The following is a 15312-nucleotide window of genomic DNA, read 5'->3' on the forward strand; positions in this document are numbered from 1 at the left end:
GGCCAGGACGGGCGAGGAAGACTGTGTGGCCGCAGCGAGCAGTGTGGGCCACGGGTGAGCAGAGGCAGGGGTCCAGGGAGGTGCGAGCGGGGGCCAGGGTTAGGACGGGGCCTTGAAGACTCAGAGGTCAAGGGGTGTCAGCTGAGCTGCCATCAGTCACGCTTTCCGCTTCTCGTCCGTTTTCATCACACGCTGAGCCCTGAGGTGTCCTGGGCACATTGCTCGGGGCTGTGGACCTGCACGTGCTAGCCGACGACAGAAGCCCCCACGTGTCTCCCCATCGGTGGGCTCAGCCCGTCACGGTCCTGTGCGGCTGCCTGTCACAGCCCTACAGGGTGACCCCAGGGCCTCACGGCCCCTCACACAGCCAGTGCCTGTCCGCGGCGCCACCACGCTTGCCTGGAAGTTCTACCTTCTGTCTGACCTGTAGCGGTTCTGGTCTCTTCCCAGCGAGCAGGGCTTTGGGGTCGCGGAGAAGACCCGCTTTGCACATGTCCTCACGAGGCCTTCATCCTGCAAAGGCCACTCAGCCCAGGAGAGGACCCCCGGTCTGGACACTCGGGGCTTGTCTTGGAGGCTGATCCTGTCCCCAGCCCTGCCGCCAGCATCCTTCCCAGGCTGGGCCGCTGGCATCTGCTTTATCACCATTGTCAAGAGGGACAGCTGGGTTATGTCACATGCCTGCTCCCTCCTCAGTTCCCCACATATCTGCCTTGGTTTTAAATAGCTTATCTGAGCAGCTGGATGACCACATGGGCTTATATGGCGTGGGGTACATGTTTCTTTAGCCCTGTCCCCGGCACCTGACAAAATAGCAGCCAACACCCTGCACGCCCCACGACCACCCCCGCCCCCGCACATTCCTCCCACCAGGCTCGCCCCACGCCCCACGCCCCATGCCCTGCTTAAAGCCCTGGCACCCGCCCTCCCCCAGGCACTGTCCTGCTCGGGCGGCAGCAGCTCGTTCTGAGGTAAGACGGGCCAGAGGGGGAGCAGAGAGTAGAGGGAAGAGGCCCTGCGTCCCGGCACCTGCGTCCAGCCTGCCTGCGTCCACTCTGAGGGACGTCGGGGTTGACAGAGAGATGCTTGTTCCCCCCAGAGGAGGCCACGCTTTGGAGGAGGCGTTACGGGGGGCGGGGGAATCCAAGGTCAGAGGCTCAAAGCCTCCGTTACCAGCTGGAGACCGGGTTCGAGTCCTGGATCTGCCAGTGAAGACGTTAGGTAGTTGGTAAGTCTTGGGTAACAAGCTCCGTCCTTGGGTCTCAGTTTCCCCGTTGGTAGAAGGGACTAGGCCATCGCTGGGACTCTGCCTGCCTTCAATACAACAGGGATTCCCCAGATTGTTCGCCCCGTCCTCCCCCACCTAAGGGTCCCCCCCAAGCTTTCAGGCAGGTCCTTCTTTATGCTCAGAGAACAGAGCGAGACTGGCCATATTGGGCAGGACAGTCCTGGGGCCAAGTCTCGTCTCCAGGAACGCAGAAACTGCCCGGCAAGCATTGAGAAGGACCACCGTCCAGAGCTGGCAGGGACCCGGAGGCCTCCCCCAGCTGGTGGTGAAGTTCCTCCAAACTCCCAGACTCCGAGTGTTAGGCTGAGCAGCACTGGGGACTTGGGGAACCCCCTGGGAGGTCTTTGCGGGTCTGCGAGCCCAGCTCCTTGGCTTAGACGGTTAACTCTGAGTCTAGCTGCCCCCCCACCCCGTAGGACCACGGGGAGATAAACATTCCCTTGATTTTCCAGCTTCTCTCTGGCAGGCCGACAAAATATTTGGGGAAGGGGTTGCCTGGAGTGTAAGGAATTCCAAGCACATTCCAAGCCTAGTGCAGCCGGGCCACCTGACTTCCTGAGCTCCTCCTCTGACCTGTCTCTAGGGCAAGCCCTTGGGGCAGAAGGGGCATCTCAGAGCATCAAGTTGCCCACTGCCCCCTCCCTGCCTCCTGCAGCTCCCAGTCCTCTGTCCCATGGCTCTCCTGATGGACTAACAGCTTCAGGCTTAGGACGATCCCAGCTGAATGTTGGGGACAAATGCTGAGGGATGGGGTTACATTCCTTAGAAACTCAGAGACTTTCTGCAAGATTAGAACTTGAAGCTCGTCTATTTTACAGATAGGTTAACTGAGGCCCAGAGAGGTTAAGTGATTGAACAAAGGTCACACAACAAAAACCCCAGCTGTTTCATCCCCACGGCCAGTGTCGTTTCTGCGATCTATTGTGTTTGCTTTAGTCCCCAAGGAAGGTGACCCTGCTCTTGGCTGTGTGGGAGTCACACAGAAAGCACTCTGTGGAAGCAGGTGGGGCATGGTTGCAAGGACAGTTGCTTTGGGACATTGTCACACTTGCTCTGCCAGGTTCTTGATTGTCTCCTATTCTGTCCCCAGCTCTGTCTGTCACCTGCCCCTTCCTCAGTTCTGCCTTTGGCCAACTGACTTGACCAGGACCTCCAAGTGGCCGGGAGGCTATTTCTGGGAGCTGGATGGTGCTCCCAGGAGCAGGGAGAAGGGTCCACGCTGCTGCTCCCTCCTCTGACCCAGGCCCGGTGGCTGGGAGGCTGTGGGAGGCAGGACAGGAGAGGAGAGAGGTTGCCACAGTCCCCGCACGCCAGGCTGGCCGCGCACAAGCCCCCTGAGAACCGTCTCCCTCCTCCCTGAGGTGACAGACTCCTTCCGGGGCAGGGAGCAGCCCCCCCAGTTCTCAGACACGCTCCCCTGAGGCCCAGGCAGTGCTTTTTTGTCACGGGCTCCCCACTCCCTCTGGGCTGGTGGCTCTCTGGCCGCTCACCTGATGAGACGGACCTGGTGGCTTTGCCCAGTTCCTGCAGTGGTAACGTTTGCGCAACTATGTTACAAGCCCCAATTAGGGTGCAGACATTGTTACTGTCGCGACCTTGCTCAGCTCTCCCCAGCTCCGGGGACTGTGTGTGTGAAATTCCGCACCACTTAACCTGGGTAGGTTCTAAGGCCAAGCCCTTGTGCCCCTTTTATTACGACGCCCACGTCCCTCCCACCCTCCACACAGCCCCTGAGGGACCACCAATCTGTCCCATTTCAAGGCTGTTCTAGAAATGGAGTCATCCAAGTTGGCTGTGCCCTGTGAGCATAATTGCCTGGAGAGCCACCCAGGGTGTTGTGTGTGTGTCACTGGCTTGTTCCTTTTTGTCGCTGAATACTATCCCCTGCTGTGGTCGTACCACAGCCAGGTGACTGCTCCCCGGGGGAGCTTCTGGCCGTGATGGACAGACCACATGGAGCGGGGGTCGGATGGGGGGTGGGGAACGCCTGCTTCCCTGAGCACTGCAGGATGGAGAGGCCCAAAAGCTTTAGAAACATTGTTTAGAGAGTTCCTGTTTTGAACAGAGCAATGAAATTCCAGTTTGTCTGTTTTGGGGCAAGAATGGCCTGGACCCCTGTCACCTTTGCTGTGACGTGGCTGCCGGAGGAGGCCCCTCACTGCAGGTCCCAGGGCTGACAAGGGGCTCGATTCATCCCCAGGCCTCCCCGGGCTGAGCGGAGGGAGCCAGGCTTCCCTTCCATTCACCGTGACATCCTTCTCTTTCTGGAGGGAGAGCAGAGACCATGTCTGACACGGAAGTGGTAGAGGAGTTAGACGGGTGAGTGTCTGGGGTGTCCTGTCCCAGTGCTGTCCGCCTCCCCCACCTGTCCCTGGAACACCTGGCAGCCTGGGGAAGCTCAGAGGCAGAGGGGAGGAGTGAGGGGCCGAATGCAGAAGAGACCAAGCTGGCCGAAGCAGAGCTTGGAGGGGCCCTGGACGGGAAGCTGGGCCAGGTGAGGGCGCTTTGTAGGGTGGACAAAGGAGCGTGAACTCCATTAGGCAGTGAGGGGAATAAAAAATGGGGTCACCTTCAGGAAAAGTCCATTGTGTGTGTGTGTGTGTGTGTGTGTGTGTGTGTGCACGCGCACGCTCCTGACCATCTCTTCTGTGCCCTTCAGGGAGCAGGAAGGTAAGCACACACCTGTAAACTCTTTGGACAGAGGACAGCCTGGTCTGAAACTGACCCACCTCTTGTTTCCTCTCTTTTGGCCGTGACCTTCTCCTTGGGGCAGAAGACGCTGTGGAAGGTATGGAGCGTGGGCAGAAGGAGGGAGGCGGGAGGGCCCCCAGGAGCCCGGTATCCCGGGAGCCCCAGGATATCAGCCTGTCTGTCTGCCGCTCACTCTCCTCTGAGCAAAGCTCCTCTATGACCTTGGCTCATCTGTGGGGTCAGTGCTGAGCTTGGTGGCTCAGGTTTAAGGCGGAAGGTTTAAACCTGTCTCCACTGCTTGCCGTTCTGTTCAAAGAGGGTCACCATTTTCCCCAATGAATTATTGTTGCTTTCCCCCCCCCTCTAATGTTTTTATTTCACCACAGAATGTTTTAAATGCATGGAAAAGTAGCAAAAATAGAATAATGTCTCCCCCACCCACAATGCACTCGTCATCCAGCTACAAAAGTCACCAACTTCCGGCCAGTGTAGTCTCTGCCAGTTGCTTTAGAGCAGACACCCAGACTCATTCCCAGACAGCGTATCATTTCAGGCCTAAGTACGTCAGCAGGCGTGTCTAAATGATAACCACTATTTTAAGAACAGGAACTGTAATCCCATGGTCACCTCTGAACACACCCAATGTAAGCATGTTTCAGGCGGGATTAGGAAAGCGTCCCGTTCTCCCAAACGTCCCACCTGGGCACAAAAGCATGAGCACCTTGCAGAGCCCGGGTGGACCCACAGGTCTTTGCCAACCCTGCTCCTTGATGTGTCACCCCAGTTCCCTCCTCAGCCCTGTGCCCCGTACCTCACTGAGGGCACCCCACCCGTTCTCCCCCCTGAACACGTCACACATGGAGGGATTGAGGTCGCACTCTGGTCCCCTCCCCGCCCCCAGATGGCCCAGAATGGCCCCCATGCCCCTCGGGCTTCTCACCGCAGCCAGGTTGGAGCCTGCCCTTCGAGGCTCAGCACATGCTAGACGTGAGGGGGGGTCTCCAGGAAGGTCCAGGGAGAGAGCCAGGGGCTCCGTAGCTGCCCTCTGCTCCCCAGGCCTTCTGTGGAAAACGGGAGCCTTTGGCATGGTTGAGGCTGTTCCAGGGTCTGGCAAACCCAGAGGCCCGAGGGAGTCACTCACTCTTGGTTTTTGAGGAACACTAAACACTTCGGAAGCTGTTTGAAATAATTTTTGAATCAAACACAGCTGACTCCACTGTCTGCTCTTCCCCGCACAGACTCTCAATATGGTGGGTCTTCCTCGGCTTTGGAGGACGGGCCAGCTTGTGAGAGCAGGTTTGGGGGCCTGAGGTCTGACCTGTAGACCCTGGAGTTGGCAGCCACCTGCCTGCCCCACCCCGAAGGACTTGGCTGTGAATTAATGACCTCGTTCTCCACTGAGGTGATGGTCTGGGCTCCATGGAGCGACGGCCTGGCCTGCGCTGAGCTGAGTCCCTGCTGTAAATGACCATGGGACAGCAGGGTCCAGACGGTGTCACTACGCCTGCTGATGGGCACTCCAGGGTCTCTGCTTCTCCCAGGAGAGAAACAGAGCCAGTGGAAGCTCTCTCTTTGGGCCGGGGTTTGCCTCCAGAAGAACGGCTCAGAAGCAGTCTGCTTCTGTGGGGTTGCAATGCTGGCTGTTCCTTAGAGGGGCGGTCTCCCTGGTGCCAGGCTCTGAGCATGGCTGTCACAGCTGTGGCTCCTGGAGACCCAGATGTTGAGGGGGGTTATCTGAGAGGTGCATTCGGGCGATAGGAAGGGTAAAGTGTGATGGAAGCAGATTGTTGTCACTCTGCTGTTTGGGTCCCTGTCCCGGGGAGAGGCAGCTGGGTCCCTGTGGTCTAAAGGCAGGACCAGAGGTGACCAGCCACCACTTATGACGCTTCCTGCGTGCCAGGACCCTGCAGGGAGCTCTGCGCACACTAGTTCATTTCATCTTTACAGCCGAGAAGTGAGGATAATTTTTCTCTTTTGCTGAAGGCCCCTGAGGCTTGGGGGAGGTAGAACAGAAAGTGACAGGTCAGAGGTTGGAGCCCGCCTTGACGCCAAGGCCCACGCTCTCAGACCACACGCTGTGCCGCTGCTCCCAGACTAACCCGGCTCCCTTCTCCCCTGCTGGTGCCACTCCCTGAGCCTCAGAACCTCAGAACGGCAAGACTGGAGAGAGGACGCCCAGGGCACACAGCGTTACTCTCACCGTGCTTCCCTCTCCCTGTGTCCTGAGCGCCAGGCTGCTGGAGGGCCGTCCGGGGCGGGGTGAGGGGCCGGTCATTTCCTCCCGGCTCTCATCTGGAGCCTGATGTCTCCAACGCCCACTCCACCCTCTCATTCTGGGGTCTGCCTGGAGCGGACAGCCCTGATGTTCACTGCGTCTGTCACTTTTCCAGAGCAGGAAGAGGAAGTGGAAGGAGAGGCAGAGGAAAGAGAGGCAGCAGGAGAGGCTGACGGTGAGGTCGAGGCCGACGGTGAGGTCGAGGCCGAGGAGACCAACGCAGAAGGCAAGGCTCTGGGGAGGGTGCGGGGGCTGTGCCACGGTGCTGGGGGCGGCCAGAGCCCCCACAGCCTTCCTCCAGTGGTGGGAAAAGCTGCACCCACCATGCTCCTCAGCCGGGGCGGCCAGCTGCACCTCCCGCCTGGGCCGGGACTCAGCAGTCGACTGTCCGATGGCCCCTGAGCCCCTGCTGCGTCAGGCGGAGTCTGGGCCCAGGGCATGTGTGTGAGAACAGACAGCTCCTTGACCTGGAAACCAGCAGATGCACCTGAGTGTGGGGGGCCCTGTGTGTCGGGGGCTCGGCGGGGGCCCTGGGCTTAGACCCAGGACCTCACTGACTCCTCACCTTCTGTTTAGAAGACACACAAGAAGCGGAAGCTAAGGAGGCTGACGGTGAGAAACGCTGGGCACCAGAGGACTTTGGGGCGGGAGAGAAGCCCTCCAAGCTGCTTTGGGGGAGACGGCTCCCAGGGAGGTGTGGAGGAGGGGAGAGGGCAGGGCAGGGTGACAGTGGGGCGGGCTCCACTGCCCCTCCTCATTTCAGAGCGGCTGACTTGGTGCTGCCCAGGGGGCCAGGTCCCCAGTGTGGGCAGGGTGCCCAGAGGTCATGTCCACACACGAGGCACCTGGAGCGCAGGCAGAGCCACTCGGAGGGTGTGGGGCCGGAAGGGTGAGGTCCCAGAGCATAGCGGGTCCATGTGGTGGGTCACTGCTGTGGACACCGCAGCCGTTACCAGGGGTCCAGGTGGTCCCAGCCACGCCTCTGGAGGGGAGCGGCAGCCAGCTGGGGCTTGGAATCATGGCCCCCAGGAAGTCCCAGGGCAGCCAGGAGGCAGACACTTGGGAGAGGACGCGGGGCCAGGCCCCTCCTCACCCCAGGCCCCATGCACACTGGGGCTGAGAGAAGCCCAGATGTGTGAACAGGAGAAGGTGTTGGAGCCCCACACAGAGAGTGCACTCCCTGCCGGGACCCAGCCACCCCCGAGACAGCATGGGGAGCCCCTAGGAGAGGGTATGTGGGGGTTGCAACCCCTGCTGCTTAATTCTCGTGGGTGCTCCTAGAACCAGAGACCTGGAAGGGACTCGCTGTGCAGATAAGGAAATGGAGGCCCATGGTGGCCAGCTCATCAGGGCAGAGCTGGGACCAGATCTGGGGCCTTCTGACCCTGTGACTGTGTGCTTCTCTTTTCCAGATGGCCCAGTGGAGGAGTCCAAACCCAAGCCCAGGTGAGCGGGACCGACCTGCAGTGAGGCACTGGGAGGACGGTCAGGACAGGACAGCAGTGCAGTGTGGCACGGCCTTGGGCTGGGGTGTGGCAAGCACAGACCTCCATGTACAGTTGTTCAGGTTGTACACTGCACAAGAGGAGCCTCTGCCCGAAATCCACCCCACCCTTCATTACCAATTGCGTGCCTGGCACGGACAGCAGTGTGTGCATCTAGAGGAAAGGGCTGGACTCATGTGTCCCTGGCAGATACCCTCTCCTATTCCATAGGGTGGCTGGAACACCCTCCTCTGTGGCTGAGGAGGACAAAGGGAAGAAAATTCAGGGGAGCCAAGCAATGAGACCATGACAGCCTAGGCATGGTGACTTCAAAGGGCAGGTGCAGGGCACCATGTGACTCCACCTGCAAGTGGGGGTGCTGGGGTGGGGTGGGGGCCAGCAATGAGACCTCAGCACTGTCACAGGCTTGCTATTTCAGGGGACTCCCTGAGACCAGCCCCTGGAGCCCCAAGATGGTCCCAACTGTGTCATTTGTCCAGCATTGTCCCCTTTCCTGGTCACTTGCGTGTGCACGCAGCCCCTCATTCCAGCCCCACAGACTTGTGGGCAGATAAGGAAACCGAGGCCTAGACCCCACCAGGCCTGGTGTCACACAGCAAGGACCCCGGGGCTCCTGGGAGGTGACGTGGGGTCAGCCACAGGGACCTGGAGTCACACAGACGTCACTGTCGCAGCCTCTCCACCTGCTGCCTGTGTGGCATTGCACAAGTGACTTCCCCGCACATGGTTCCTGGTACCTTCCTCGGGGACATTGTGAGGCTAGAATGAAACGGCACACGGAGAGCTGAGGGGCCTCCCAGGTGTGTGACCCTGGCGCAGTTGGCAGGGCAGCGCTGGCCGTGTGTGTAGGAAGCAGGGCCCTCGGGCCCACGGCTCCGTCTTCCCTCCAACAGGCCATTCATGCCCAACCTGGTACCACCCAAGATCCCCGGGGGAGAGAGAGTGGACTTCGATGTGAGTGATGGCTGTGGGACAGCAGGCCTGGGCTGGGGTGGTCGCCAGGGCCCCCAGTCAGAGGGGGGCTTATGACCTATGGGCTGGGAGAAGGCTGCAGCGGGACGCCGTCTGGCACAGGCCAGGTGGGCGTGATCCTGGTTTCAGACCACAGTTGCCCCTCCCGGAGGCCTCAGGCATTGAGGCGGACTGTATGTGCCAGCCGGTCCCTCCCCAGGGCTCGGGGTCATGGCTACCTCTGAGTCCTGCTGTCCTCACAGGACATCCACCGGAAGCGAATGGAGAAGGACCTGAATGAGCTGCAGACGCTGATCGAAGCTCACTTTGAAAACAGGAAGAAGGAGGAGGAGGAGCTCATTTCCCTCAAAGACAGGATTGTAGGTGTCTCAGCTCCCACTGAAGTGCTCCCCAGGACACACCCTGTTCTCTGCCGTCTGTCGTTAGACCTCACCTCCTCCAGGCAGCCTTCCCTGAAGCCCCTCACCCCACTGGCAGTGGGCAGTCCACCCTAACGCTGCACTGGGGCTTCTTGGAGACCTGCCTTCCCGCCCTGTCAGCCTGGACCCTCCTTGATGGCTGGAGCTGTGTCCCGCCAGGCCCTGGCTGTGGGGTGACTGGCGGTGCCTGTTATCCCACCCCTGCCCTTGCATCCGTCCCACTGGGCACAGCGCCTCCCACTACGAAGGGAGGGTGAGATGACTCTAGAATCCACATTATTATACTGTGAGGTGGGAGGTATTTTGATTCTTTTTTTCTGTCATTGACGAGCTGCTGTCCGTTGGCTGGCAGCTGGGGCCTCGACCGTCTCTCTGAGCTCAGAGCAGCTGCCAGAGCTGGGGAGGGGGTGGGGAGTCGGAGGCTTCACTCATGGGAGACAGGAGAAGGCTGCCTGATGTTTCTAAATCATCGAGGCCGAGCTGACAATGACTGACGTCACATGTGGGTCATCTGCACGTGCCCGGCATGGCCCTGCCTCGTCTAGCCAGGGTTTTCCTTGTGCTGCCCTCCTGTCAAGGGGACTGTGTCTCGTCCCTCCCTGCAGCTGGCTGAGTGCAGACGCCCTTGGAGGAAGGGGTCAGGGAATGTCCCCTGTGGGTTCCTGTGCTGCCTCCCTGGGGGGGGGGTCCCTGCTCTGCTGATGACACCTCCCCCCACCCCCACAACGGCGGGTTTGTTCCCGTCTCCTCAGGAGAAGCGGAGGGCCGAGAGGGCGGAGCAGCAGCGCATCCGGAGTGAGAGGGAGAAGGAGCGTCAGACGCGCATGGCAGTGAGTGACCCCCGCCCAAGGCCTCCAGCGCCCCCCACGCTCCAGCGCCCAGGCCCAGATAACACGCAGCGTCTTGTCCTTGCCAGCTCAAGATTTCAGGAGACTGACCGGGCCCCTCCCTTCCCCAGCAGACCTCTTCTGTGCTGAGGCTGGCGGCCTGCCATACAACAGGCCTCCTGGGGAGCTCCCAGCCCCAGGGTGATGGAGCCTCAACTCAGAAGTCAGGGCCTCATTCACTCACTCATTCGTGATTCACTCATTCAGCAAACACGGTCCTCCCAGCCAGGCAGGGCCAGGACCCACGGGCCCTCAGGAAGCTGCCTGCCCAGTGCAGGGAGCACAGCTCAACGCATCCATGGGAGCACCAGCAGCTCCCCCTCCCCCCCAGCCAGGCTTCCTGCCCCCGCCCTCATCTGCCCCCTTCCTCTTCCTTCCCTCAGGAGGAGCGGGCCCGGCGGGAGGAGGAGGAGAGCAGGAGGAAGGCTGAGGACGAGGCTCGCAAGAAGAAGGCTCTTTCCAATATGATGCACTTTGGAGGTTACATCCAGAAGGTGACGGGGGCGGCAGTGGGCCTCGGGCCCCAATGGCTCGTGAGCCGCGAGGGGCCCCGGGCAGCACATAGACTACATGTTGGGGCCCAGGAGGAACTTCCCTACTGCTGGGGGTGAGACTGCGGCCTCCTCATGCCAGCCCCCACGGGGGTTGGAGGCTGTGGGCGAGGCCGGGTCCCCCCCGCCACTCCCCACGCCCGGCGTCAGTGCCCAGGAGCTCCCAGAGGCCGGGTGCCGCTGGCAGAGCCCTGGTGGGAGACAGCTGGGGGGGGGGGCTTGGTTTCCTCATCTGCACAACTGCTGCTTCGAGGTCCCGAGCCTCACAGATGTGAGGGCCTCACTCCCAGTCCCTGACTTCTGGGCCCCATTCCTACTAGTCACTCGCTGCTCATGGGAGAGGGGACTGTCAGACTGGCTGCAAAGTCCCCAAATCAACCAGGCCAGCTCCTTGCCCCACGCTGACCATACAGCCAAACCCTCGCATGGCCCCGCCCCGCCCCCCTCAGGTCCCAGTGAGCGGGGTCCCCTGCACTGAGCACCTGGTCACCTGCACCTTCTCCCCCTCTCTGCCTGTCCCCCGCCCGTGCCTGCCCTCTCTCTCTCTCTCTGCCGCCTTCTCCATCTTTCTCTCTGGGTCTTTCTCTCACGGTGTCCTGGCTTTGCAGGCGCAGGTGGGTACAAAGCGTCCCCTTAGTTTTGGGAGCTCCCTGGGAGGGGGGCGGGGGGAAGGCGCCTGGAGGAAGATGGAGAGACTGGTGAGGCAAGGCAAGAGGGGCCGACATGGACCCTCCTGGCCAGTGCCTCCGTTTCTCCGGGGAAGCCAGGCGGTGATGGTGTGGGTGACCACCTCCGCTGGGTTTGGGCAGGACTGGGGCCGGGAGGGGACGTGCTCCAGCCAACGGCCCCTGTTTGCCACCCTCTGCAGACGGAGCGGAAAAGTGGGAAGAGGCAGACGGAGCGGGAAAAGAAGAAGAAGATTCTGGCGGAGAGGAGGAAGGTGCTGGCCATTGACCACCTGAACGAGGACCAGCTGAGGTAGGGCCGCGGGTGCCGCGGGCGGAGCATGCGCGCTGCGAGGGGTCCGCAGGGGCGCGTCCTCCGGCCACCAGCAGGGAGCGCCGCTGCCTCACGACTCACCGCGGGCGCGTTTGCTGGGCTGGGAGGCGGGAGGCGGCAGGTGCAGGGGCTTCCTGCCTGGCTTCGCATCTCCCCGCTCCAGCCTCGCCTGGCCCTGCACACGGGTGGTGAGAAGGTGGTTGGCCTAGATGCGGTCCAGGGATCGAGGGCTTCGCCCTGTCCACCGTGTCCCCAGAACCTTGTCCTGGCGGCCCCAGGTGTCGGGCCCTGAGCACAGGGCCCTGCCATGCGCGCCTGGTGCTGAGCCGGGGTGGGCTGGGTGCCCCTCAGCAGGCGGGCAGGTGGGGAGGAGCTGGGTCAGGGCCCGATGAAGGCGGAGGGGGGCCTGTCCTTATTGCGCTCAGCCCCCCCACCCCCACTCTGGCCCGAGCAGGGAGAAGGCCAAGGAGCTGTGGCAGACCATCTACAACCTGGAGGCGGAGAAGTTCGACCTGCAGGAGAAGTTCAAGCAGCAGAAATACGAAGTGAGCCAGCCCACGTGCCCCCGCCCTCTGCGGCAGGGGCCGCCCTTCCCCTGCCCCCACGCACCGGCCTTGTGTCCCCAGGGCTCAGTGCCCACTCCCCGCTGGCTGGCCGCAGGCCCTGAAGCCTGGGAGGCCGCAGCTCAGATGCGGGAGACAGGTGTGGGCACAGGATGGGGAGTGAGCGCAGCCTTGTGGAGTCCTAGGGGCACTCGCGGGGGTCCCAGGAGGGCAGACACCCAGCCAGCACTGGTCCCCACACGGCCCTGCAGGGGCCTCCCTTCCCTTTCAGGGTCAGCTTTGCTGTGTGTCCCTGGTGTAGCTCAGGCCCCATGGCAGCAGGGTCCCCATGTCCCACCAGGCTGAGAGAGGCAGCACTGCGAGGTGACAGTGACATGGGTTTTGGAGCCTGGGGCGGTTTCCGTCTCTGCCTCTCACCAGCTGTGTGTCCTTGGGCAAGTTACTTAACTTTCTCTCTTCCATTTCCTCTGCTGAAGGAAATGGTGACAAGGATGACCCCAGGGGCTCTTGAAGAGTTGTTCTGTGGGTTTTAGAGATCACCCCTGCCCCCACCCCTCCTCCCGCTGCTGTGCCAGCAACCTGTGCCCCAGCCCCAGCCCTACGGGGACCTGAGTGACGTCCCTCCAATGTGACTCTTTCCCACTTTTCTTACAGATCAATGTTCTCCGAAACAGGATCAATGACAACCAGAAAGTGTGAGTATCTGGGTCCAGCCTTCCCTGTCCCCCAGCTGTCCTCTGGTTTTGCTCCCGCCTCCGGGGCTCCAACATGCTGGCTCCCTCCTCGGGCTTCCTCCAGGGCCTCCCTCTCTTCTCGCCCTCGCCCACTGCTCACTCCAGCCTGAGCCTGCTGCCCTTTCTGCGTCTGGGGCAGCTCTCAACCCTCAGCACCCACCCACCCCTGCTCGTGTCCCCCTCCGACGGGGTCCTGCTTCTCCTGCAGCTCCAAGACCCGCGGGAAGGCCAAGGTCACCGGGCGCTGGAAGTAGAGGCAGCAGCTCCCTCACCACAGACCTGCTCCAGGCTCTGCCCCTGGGCCCTCCTGGCACTGGGGGCAGCTCCTGTCTGGACACCAGGGGCTGGCCCAGCCGGAAGTCGCTGCTCATGCCTGCACCCCACATGCCCATGGCACACCAATAATAAAAGCCCCGCATAGTGATTGGCATTTCTGTCACTTCCCCTTCAAAGGGAGAGAAACTGAGGCGAGACTCCAGTCTCACCTGCTAGGTGGGAGGGACCAGACAGGAGAGTGCTCTCCCAGGTTTGGAGGGGACCAGGGCCTGCGTCCCTGTGAGACCGGGGTGAGTGGAGGAAAGGGTGTCTACACCCAGCCCCAGAGAACAAGGAGGAGAAAGGCAAGGAGGGAGGGGAGGGAAGAGGGACCCTCACACACAAGAAATGTGGTTATCACAGAACCTGGGGTCTCCTGGTGGGCCGAGGGCAGAGATGGGGGTTGGGGGAGCATGGCAGTGTGCTCTGGGGTCCCCTCTAGGCCCTCTCCCACCAGGGGCCTGTGGTCAGCCCTCTGTGAACGTGGACCCTCCTTTGAAAACTGTTTGCTGCAGTGGGTGCAGAGGGCAGCCTTGTCTTCTGAGCCTACCTGATGCCAGGTCTCAGTGAGCTCTTCTCTGAGGTCACCTGGTGTTCAGGAAAGATTCTGGAGGGCCCCAGACACTGTCCCCATGAAGTGCCAACCTGCTCTGACTCTGTGGCCCCCAGCCCAGGTGCCCACCCCTGCACCACTGCCTGACCAGAGTGATCCGGCTCATCGGGAAGGCTGTACACACCCAGTGTGCATGGGGCCTGAAGCAACTGTCCTGCCCCACTCCCCAAGGAGAGGCACACTTGGGCCCTCAGTCCTGGGTGGGGGCCCTTCCAAATCCAACAGGCAAGGCGTGGGCTTCAGGACCTGTGCTCTCCCCGTGACATTCCTAGGATGTGTGCCCAGAGCAGCGTGGAGGTGCTGACAAGCATGTACGCCTCCTCTGCGATTCATCCTTCCTTCGCTCTGGTGAGGCGGGAGCGCAACCAAACCTGGAGGTGCAGGGCTGGCTGGGAGCGGGGAAGGCTGCCTGACTCCCGCCGCCCCGCGGCCTGCACAGTGCCAGGCTCCGCTCTCCCCACCTGGTTCCCATCCCCCGGCTCTGGGCACCCCACCAGCCTCAGGGATCTCTGGGCACCCTGCCTGCACCCGTCTGCTCAGGGAAGATGAGCCGAGACCCTGTCCAATCCTGCATCAGATGGCTCTCCACATGAGTGGTCTTTATGGGCACAGTTCATTCACGTCACACCCGCCTCAGAGGCAGGAAAGTGAGAGCAATGGATTCTCCAGGGGCCTGCTTGCCTCAAAATCCAGCTCTCCCCCAGGAGGCCCTCGATCTGCATCTAGAGCTTCACTTGCGTCCGTCCACGGCTGGCCCTGCTGCCCCCCAACCCCCAGCTCCTTCCCCTCTGGGTGCCAAGTTCCCTGGTCTAACAAATGACCGGGAAGTGAAATGAAGTGTGTGGTAAAGGCAGAGCTCGGTGCCTGGTAAGTTGTAATAAAACTCAGCTGCTGTTTCAGTTGTCACGTGTCACCAGGTCTGGGGAAGCAGCTCCACCAGTGCGGGGTCCTGACCGGCCCCTCCTTGGGTGGGGGCCTTTACGGAGCCCCCAGAAGCCTCTCTTCTCTCTGGGTTCCAGCGTCAGGCCTTCTCCATGACCAGAATCTGCTGCTGCTCACTGGCCCCGCCCCGGTGGCTGGCCCAGGTCTCTGCCACGTCCGGATGGAGGTGGCAGAACTCGCTCCCAGGCGGGCTCCACCCCTGATTCTGCAGCCTGGTTTCTGGAAAGGGTGGGGCAGGACCTGCCCCGGGTGGGGGCTGCTGGGTCCTCTCTCAGGGGCAGGCCCAAGGCTCTTGGATGCCCCAGGTTTGGGGGTGGGGAAGTGGCCAAAAGTGCAGGACAGACCAGGCTGGAGCCTCTGTGGGCTTGTTTCTCCCTGTCCTGTCAGTCTGCTAGGAGGACGGCTGAGTGCAAATGGGAGAAACTGGCCCTTCATCTCCTACTGTGTCCCTCCTGTTTATCTCCTCTGTCCCGGGGCTGGCACTGGCCATGTGCAGCTACTTTACAAACGTTCCCTGCTCAGCCACCCACGGTCCCCAGGTCACATCCCCATGGTACA

At 61.5% G+C, this 15312-nt stretch overlaps 1 protein-coding gene across 8 annotated transcripts; it reads left to right on the top strand.

Annotated features, from left to right (window-relative positions):
• The first annotated feature begins 801 nt into the window (after positions 1 to 801).
• On the top strand, positions 802 to 14724 carry TNNT2 (troponin T2, cardiac type). Of its 8 annotated transcripts, none has more exons than XM_081039258.1 (14): positions 802 to 971; positions 3489 to 3620; positions 4062 to 4217; positions 6370 to 6480; positions 6831 to 6866; positions 7667 to 7700; positions 8653 to 8713; positions 8974 to 9090; positions 9903 to 9980; positions 10421 to 10531; positions 11457 to 11566; positions 12042 to 12132; positions 12805 to 12845; positions 13093 to 14724. In XM_081039258.1, exons 3-14 carry the CDS (start codon positions 4079 to 4081, stop codon positions 13136 to 13138), a joined length of 975 nt encoding a protein of 324 aa, XP_080895384.1. In that variant the 5' UTR covers positions 802 to 971; positions 3489 to 3620; positions 4062 to 4078; the 3' UTR covers positions 13139 to 14724. The 8 variants fall into 8 exon arrangements, with proteins under 8 accessions (XP_080895384.1, XP_080895386.1, XP_080895382.1 ...); XM_081039260.1 differs by having other exon boundaries at positions 933 to 971; positions 4062 to 4076; positions 5218 to 6480; XM_081039256.1 differs by having other exon boundaries at positions 933 to 971; positions 4062 to 4076; positions 6831 to 7485.
• The last annotated feature ends 588 nt before the right edge of the window (positions 14725 to 15312 follow it).

The sequence above is a fragment of the Rhinolophus hipposideros genome (assembly GCF_964194185.1).
Source record: "Rhinolophus hipposideros genome assembly, chromosome: 26".
Classification (NCBI taxonomy): domain Eukaryota; kingdom Metazoa; phylum Chordata; class Mammalia; order Chiroptera; family Rhinolophidae; genus Rhinolophus; species Rhinolophus hipposideros.